General features: G+C 49.2%; 1 protein-coding gene across 1 annotated transcript; it reads right to left on the minus strand.

The window, feature by feature from the left end:
• Positions 1-710: 710 nt before the first annotated feature.
• LOC132584699 (gastrin/cholecystokinin-like peptide) lies at positions 711-4,996 on the minus strand. The gene is made up of 2 exons (XM_060256593.1): positions 4,706-4,996; positions 711-978 (listed from the first exon to the last, which is right to left on the minus strand). Exons 1-2 carry the CDS (start codon positions 4,944-4,946, stop codon positions 860-862), a joined length of 360 nt encoding a protein of 119 aa, XP_060112576.1. The 5' UTR covers positions 4,947-4,996; the 3' UTR covers positions 711-859.
• Positions 4,997-8,182: the final 3,186 nt, after the last annotated feature.

The raw sequence follows: 8,182 nt of genomic DNA on the forward strand, positions 1-8,182 counted from the left end.
TCTGGCAATCTAAATACCAAGCAGATTTCCTTGCCAGTTCTGCCTTCCCTACAACAACAGCAAAGAAGAAATTCTGTTTTTAAAGAATGCACAAACCCTAACTTTTCCCACCCAGAGGGGTGATAAACTGTTCTGCCCTTTCCCCCAAGTGAGGTGGACATCTGCTCCCAGTAAGTTCTGTAATATAATCAATCCCATCATGTAACATATGAATAGGGCTGTCAGATCCAGGTTGGGAAACTGCTGGAGATTTGGAGATGGAGTCTGGAGAAGACGGGGACCTCAGCAGTGGAGTATAACGCCATAGAGTCCACTCTCCAAAGCATTTGTTTTCTCTAGGACAACTGATCTTTTCACTTGGAGATGAGCTGAAATTCTGGGGGATCCCCAGGTCCCACTGGGAGGCTGGCATCCGAGACTGGCACACCTTGCTTTAAAGTGATGGCATCTCTTGAACAAATGATTCAGACAAGGCATCTTAAAGCATATTGCCTCAAAGTGATGGAGGGAGGGTTGTAAAGCCCCATCCTTGAAAACAGTAACTTGAAGGACTCATCTGATAGGCTAGAGTGCCTCCCCATCCACACACACCCCACACCATACATTGCTGTGCTTGATTGGGTGGTTTTATCTGTTGGTAAATGAGATGGAAGAAAAGAGCTGCCCCTGCCCCGCTGCCCTCCCCCGTTTATTAACCACTCACAGGAAAATACCATGGACGCTTTTAATTGATGCAAACATGCATGAGACACAGATTTGGAAAAGGACAAATGGCTAGTAAGAGGACTGTCTGTGTCTCTCCTCCACCCCCTGCACAGTGAGGCCAAGGCAGGAAAGACTCCTTTGGGTAGCTGATCCTCTAGGCATCATCATTCATATCCTTTAAGCTTCGGCGTCCCCAGTCCATCCAGGTGGGATACTCACGGCTGTGGAGGCCGTCGTCCATCTGCACAGCATTCTCCTTCCCAGCAAGCTCTGCTGTTTGGGAGGAAGCACTGTGGTTAATTGAAGGGAGTTGCAGGGCATTGGCTGGCTAAAGCTGTCCTGAATCTCTGGAAACCCACGCCCCATCCATCCATCCATCCATCCATCCATCCATCCATCCATCCATCCCTCCCTCCCTCCCTCCCTCCCTCCCTCTCTGTTCCAGGTCTTCAGCAGTCTAAAACTCAAGGCTTTTTTGTATAAAAAGCCCAGCAGGAACTCATTTGCATATTAGGCCACACCCTCTGATGTCACCATTGTTTCACACAGGCCAGCAGGAATGCAATTGCATATTAGGCTCCACCCCCTGACACCAAACCAGCTGGAGCTGTGTTCCTGTGCGTTCCTGCTCAAAAAAAGCCCTGCTAATGCTCACTGAGAACTAGGGTTGCCAACTCCAGTTTGGGAAATAACTGGAGATTTGGGTGGGTGGAGCCTGGGAAGGGTGGAGCTTGGAGAAGGGTGGGGTTTCAATGGGGTATAATGCCATAGAGCGCTCCTTCCAAAGTGTCCATTTTCTCCAGGTGAACTCATCTCCTGGAGATCAGTCGTAATCCCAGGAAATTTCCAGTCATCACCTGGAGCCTGGCAACTGAGAACTCTGAAACCTTGTTGACATCCTAAGAATTGATACTCTCAATGTAGCGAGTGGAGAAGGAACCAGGCAGACAGCTTGATGTTCAGGGGAGCTGCTCTGGAAGCGTCTTCGTTGTGTTTAATCTATTCAGTGCATTTGTTCTTGGGGGGGGGGGAGGCGCTGGCCAGGGGTCGTGTTGTAGAAAAAGAGGTGCCAGAGCTCATTAGCCCAACTCATCTGCATCTTCCACACACACCCTGGCATCACTGAAAGGTGGACTCAATTCTATCAGCTCAGCATCTGCCTTAACAGGCTTCCTGAATTCTAATGGTCGTAATAAATCTTTACTCCCGTCATACTTTTAAAATCACTTTCTCCTATGTGGCCACAGGGGCATGATGAAGATTTCCATCTGTTTGCTTTATATGTTTTGGGTACGTTCCCATTTTTTTGTGGGGGGAAAATATTAGAAAGTTTGTCAAAATTTCGACCGGGGGGGGGAGGTGTTGAACAATGGAGCCCAGAAGCAAGTATTGGGGGGGGGGGGGGGAGAAAGAAAAGAACACAATAAAATCCAGAGGTTCCGGAGCTCTGTTCCTGTGAGCTCCTGCCCCAAACGAGGCCTGGTGGTGGCACTTTCCATCACCACCAAGACCCCTGGGGTCGGGAAGGGACCCCTCTTCTTTGCTTTCACTTAAGCTGCATTATAATATATATATGGCTGTAGCAGTTTCTGCCACCTCCCCCTCAAGGCGCAGGAGAGCCCACCAAAAGGCACCGGGTCTTTTTTTTTTTTTTGCTTCCGAGATAGTTTTACAAAGAAGCTGGTTAGAAATTCACTCAACCCTCCCCTTGTCCTGGTAGCCGCTTCACAGAAAGGGCTTTGTTCTGCCTCTTTCCGGGGGGGGGGTGGGGGGGTGGGGAGGAAGCGAGGAGGTGACAGGCAAGGAGGCTGAGAGAAGAAGACTTGGAACAAAGTTCGAGGACAGGGGCACCTTTAAGACCAACAAAGTGTTATTCAAGGTGTGTGCTTTCGTGTGCATGCCAACTTCCTCCCTGCTTTTCCTTCTGTGTTAAACTCACTAGATCAGGGGTGTCAAATATGAGGCCAATGGCCAAATCAGGCCCCTGGAGAGCTCCTATCAGGCCCCCAAGCATCTGGCTGTCATCTTTCTCTCTTCTGCAGCACGGCCTGCTTTGCCAAGCTTGCTCAATCGCACAGGAGCTACAGAGCAAAACCTCTATTTCCTCCACTGTTTGAAGCTCTCCCTTGGGAGAGCTTGCTTTGCCAGGCCCTCTCAATTGCATAGCCCAGCTACTGAGCCAAGCCACTCTTCCTTCTATTGGCTGAGGCTCCTCCCTCTCCTGGTCACCCTGGGGAAGGAAGGAAAGAGCCAGAGCTTCCTTTGCCCAGTTCCCTGGATCCCATGGGAGAAATACAAAGAAAGCAACTTTCGAACCGAGTACTAATGTTTTAAGGTTTTTGTTTTGTTTTTTTTAAAAAAATCTTTGTGTTTGTCTGTGTCCTTTATAAAGTGTATGTCTCTGCTACCTAATCATAAATAGATACACACACGGCCCAGTCCAACCCAATATGGCTCAGCACAACAAGGTCTCATTTATGTCTGATTCGGCCCTCATGAGTTCGACACCCCTGCGCTAGATGAGCTGGTCTGTGTGGATGGATGAGTGGCTAGCTGCAGGAAAGCAGGACCAGAGAAGATACTGGATTTGTATCTCAGAGTGGTCACAATCTCCTTTACCTTCCCCCCACAACAAACATCCTGTGAAGTGGGTGGGACTGAGAGAGCTCTTACAGCAGCTGCCCTTTCAAGGACAATTCCTACAAGAGCTATGGCTGACCCAAGGCCATTCTAGCAGCTGCAAGTAGAGGAGTGGGGAATCAAACCCGGTTCTCCCAGATAAGAGTCCGCACACTTAACCACTACAGGGGAAGAAGGTCTATGAGACCTATGGCTGACCCAAGGCCATTCCAGCAGCTGCAAGTGGAGGAGCGGGGAATCAAACCCGGTTCTCCCAGATAAGAGTCCACACACTTCACCACTACAGGGGAAGAAGGTCTATGAGACCTATGGCTGACCCAAGGCCATTCCAGCAGCTGTAAGTGGAGGAGTGGGGAATCAAACCCGGTTCTCCCAGATAAGAGTCCGCACACTTAACCACTACAGGGGAAGAAGGTCTATGAGAACTATGGCTGACCCAAGGCCATTCCAATAGCTGCAAGTGGAGGAGCGGGGAATCAAACCCGGTTCTCCCAGATAAGAGTCCACACACTTAACCACTACAGGGGAAGAAGGTCTGTGAGACCTATGGCTGACCCAAGGCCATTCCAGCAGCTGCAAGTGGAGGAGTGGGGAATCAAACCCGGTTCTCCCAGATAAGAGTCCGCACACTTAACCACTACAGGGGAAGAAGGTCTATGAGACCTATGGCTGACCCAAGGCCATTCCAGCAGCTGCAAGTGGAGGAGCGGGGAATCAAACCCGGTTCTCCCAGATAAGAGTCCGCACACTTAACCACTACAGGGGAAGAAGGTCTATGAGACCTATGGCTGACCCAAGGCCATTCCAGCAGCTGCAAGTGGAGGAGTGGGGAATCAAACCCGGTTCTCCCAGATAAGAGTCCGCACACTTAACCACTACAGGGGAAGAAGGTCTATGAGACCTATGGCTGACCCAAGGCCATTCCAGCAGCTGCAAGTGGAGGAGTGGGGAATCAAACCCGGTTCTCCCAGATAAGAGTCCGCACACTTAACCACTACAGGGGAAGAAGGTCTATGAGACCTATGGCTGACCCAAGGCCATTCCAGCAGCTGCAAGTGGAGGAGCGGGGAATCAAACCCGGTTCTCCCAGATAAGAGTCCGCACACTTAACCACTACAGGGGAAGAAGGTCTATGAGACCTATGGCTGACCCAAGGCCGTTCCAGCAGCTGCAAGTGGAGTTGTGGGGAATCAAACCCGGTTCTCCCAGATAAGAGTCCGCACACTTAACCACTACACCAAACTGAAGAGAGCTTGAATACACATAGCTCCCAAGATCCTTCTGGCTGCATTTATCCTGGAGTTGGCGGCTCTCAATTTAGGAGAACGCAGAAAAAGGGAGCGCACCAGAGACCTCTTACCTGCATAAATGTGGGGCAGGAACTGGGAAATCAGATGCTTCTGGTCCACAGAAAGACCTCCTGGCCATTCCCGTCGGATGAGCCTCCCAGTGCCACTCTTCTGTGTCCTCTCAGCTCCTAGCAGGGCCGTCCTGTGCTTATTTGATCTACTGTCTTCCTGACGGGATGCAGACAGGGATCTGGAGAGGCCGGTGGCTATGAGAGTGGCCAGCAGCAGGCAGGCAAATGCCTTGGGATGCATGTCTGGGTAGAGACAGAGATGAGGAGGTGGGTACAGTTCCGTGCAATGCTCCTCTAGCCGGCTGCTAGCTGTGTCAAAACCCTTCTGTACCCAGACTCATCAACCACAAAGAATCCCAAGAGCCTTGGCCTTGGGGCTGCGGCTCACTGGCAGATCCTCCGCTTGGCATGCAGAAGGTCCCAGGTTCAATGCCCACCACCACCAGTTAAAAAATCTGGCAGGAGGTGACGCGAAAGACCTCTGCCTGAGACCCTGGAGAGCCGCTGCCGATCTGAGTAGACAAGGCTGACTTTAATGGACTGAAGGTCTGATTCAGTATAAGCAGGGGTCATTTTGTAAAAAAACGGGTGGCAAATCTCATTAGCATAATTTATTAGCATATGCTGCTCCCCCCGCCAGCCAAAAGCAACCTGATAGCTCCTCAAAAGTTCCTCCAATCCCTTAAAGCTGAGAAAGAAAACCCAGTACTGTTCTTTCTCAGCTCTGAGGGATTGGGGGGAACTCCTCTAATTCCTCAGAGCTGAGAAAGGCTCAAGGATGGTGTGAGTGGGGAGGGGGTGCCTGCCCCCCCTGCTGCGAGCTGGCACCCTAGGTGGTTGCCTAGTTCACCTATTCCCATGCACCAGCTCTGGAAAGGAACTCAACAGAACTCCGTGAATCCCTGAAGTATCCCTATATCTCACAGCAGAAGTTTGGCTCTCCTGTGGAAAACCAAATCTAAACAATGGACCAGCCATGTGGGATATACATGGTTCTGCAAATCCAGGGGGAACTTCCAAGTTTGCAGAAAAACTTGATCTTGGTTTAACCCTCCCCCCCCCCCCCCGGCTAATTAGGGTATGAAGGAGCCCTGTGGCACAGAGTGTTAAAGCTGCAGTGCTGCAGTCCAAGCTCTGCTGACGACCTAAGTTCTATCCAGGCAAAAGCTGTGTTCAGGTAGCCGGCTCAAGGTTGATTCAGCCTTCCATCCTTCTGAGGTTGGTCAAATGAGTACCCAGATTGCTGGGGGAGGGGAGTGTAGATGATTGGGGAAGGCAATGGCAAACCACCCCGTAAAACGTCTGCTGTGAAAACATCGAGAGGTGATGTCATCTCATGGGTCAGTAACGACTTGGTGCCTGCACAGGGGTCTACCTTTAATTTTGGGTATGAAGACATGCCAGAAGCTGACCTGCCTTGTCTGCAGAGACCCAATAAAATGGAACAAAATGAGATGCAGCAGGCAGCATTTTGAAGTGCTAGAGCCATCTACAAATGGCACATGAAACCCGGTGGTGGTCAGATGGAAATGACGAAGCCAGCCTGGTGTGGTGGTTGGGGGAGAAATGGGAGGCGGTGTTGGGGTGGGAAAACAATATCCCCCATCCCCTGTGAGGCTTCACAGATTCTTACGTTGTCATGGGCTCAGATTTAAACTACGTAAATATTTACGGGGTTTACACTTTTGTTTAAAGCTCCAAGTGGGTGAAAATGTTTAGAAATAAAAAAAACATTCTAAAGTCCCTTCAAATTCCCTTAAAGTCTAATAAAATTTACCCTCCTCTTCTGTTGTGCATATAAACTCAATCGGCGGATACACACACTGCCATGCATCTGGGGAAGTGATCTCTGAATCAGAAACGCTAATGCAAGAATAAGTGTTATTAGTCATTAAGGTGCAGCTGGATTTCTGTTTGATTCAGAAATGTGTTGTCTTGACGGCCCTTTTGACCAGTGTAATTTTTTTACTCAGTTTTGCCAATTTTGGATCCTATGTATTTTGTTTCATTATTTTATGCCATTAAAGGGGTTTTTTATGTTTAATCATGTCCTCTGTTAAGCCCTTTTACTGTAAAATGTCATTCTTTTTTTGTCGGCTGTGATACCCAAGATTAAGATGATTGTCCTTCTTAATCCCTATTATTAACTATCTATAGGGGTTACAATTCAATGTATCTATATTGTTTTATCTTGACATATGGGCAAATTGTATGCTCATTCCTTTCTGTAAACTATTGTTATGCCATAAAAGGTTTTGGAATTGATTCAGAAATGATTAAAAAAAAAAGAATTAAGCATTTTTGTTTAAAAGCGTAGAAAAGGATGGGTGCTAACTAAGTGAGAGAGAATCCGGCCAGAGGGAAAGAGCAACCCACCCTTCGAAAACCTCAAAAGGGGGGGGGGTTAAATCACACTGCAAAAAAGTAAAAGAATGAACCTTATGAAAGAACTAACACATCTATGGGGAGAAAGTGGGACAAATCCAAGAAGGACGTGATCTGTAATGCAGAAGGAAAGCGCTTGGTTGGCAGCTACCCCAAGGCTCCTTACCTGTTGGACTCGTTCTGGCAAAGGTCTGCTCCTCTCTGGTCTCAACAGGATTCTGCCTTCTCCACTTCTCCCCACACAGCAAGCTGCCCTTTTAAAGGTGGGCTTGCTCCACCCTTTAGGAAGAGCTCCCCCTCCCCCAGCAGAATGTCCTTACGTCAGTTCCGCCTTTTTGATGTCAGTGGCTATCTTTGGCATTTTCAAAAACCCAACCAGGACATTTCTGCTCCCCAATTAATTCTTCTGGGCTGATAATCTGAATGACTGTCCTCAGCAACAGAAGAGAGTGGACCTTATTGAACTGATCTGCCAGCCTAGTTGGGGATGCCAGCCTCCAGGTGGGCCCTGGAGATCCCCTGGAATTACAACTCATCTCAGACTGCTGTTCCCCTGGAGAAAAATGGATGCTTTAGAGGATGGACTCCGTGACATTGCACCCCACTGAGGTCCCTGCCGTCCCCAGGCTCCATCCCCAAATCTCCTGGAGTTTTCCAACCTGAATCTAGCAATCCAAACTGCCCCCATCCCCCACTGGGGGCCAGAGGGCAGCTGGCAACCCAAATATTATATTAGGTGATCCTGGAATAAAAAATATAATCCTCTCAATATTGCCTGTAAAGCTAAAAAAGGTAAAGGTAGTCCCCTGTGCAAGCACCAGTCATTTCCGACTCTGGGGTGACGTTACATCATGTTTTCATGGCAGACTTTTTTACGGGGTGGTTTGCCATTGCCTTCCCCAGTCATCTCCACTTTCCCCCCAGCAAGCTGGGGACTCATTTTACCGACCTCGGAAGGATGGAAGGCTGAGTCAACCTTGAACCGGCTACCTGAACCCAGCTTCCGCCGGGATCGAACTCAGGTCGTGAGCAGAGAGCTCGGACTGCAGTACTGCAGCTTTACCACTCTGTGCCCGCAAAGCTAGGAACCCT

This window comes from Heteronotia binoei, chromosome 15 (assembly GCF_032191835.1).
Source record: "Heteronotia binoei isolate CCM8104 ecotype False Entrance Well chromosome 15, APGP_CSIRO_Hbin_v1, whole genome shotgun sequence".
NCBI lineage: Eukaryota > Metazoa > Chordata > Lepidosauria > Squamata > Gekkonidae > Heteronotia > Heteronotia binoei.

Excerpts from the sequence above, each read along its gene's own strand:
- LOC132584699 (XM_060256593.1), bottom strand. The coding sequence starts at position 4,946 with ATGCATCCCAAGGCATTTGCCTGCCTGCTGCTGGCCACTCTCATAGCC. Across the intron at positions 979-4,705 it reads CCTGCCCCACATTTATGCAG|CAGAGCTTGCTGGGAAGGAG; the intron begins GTAAGAGGTCTC and ends CCTCCCAAACAG.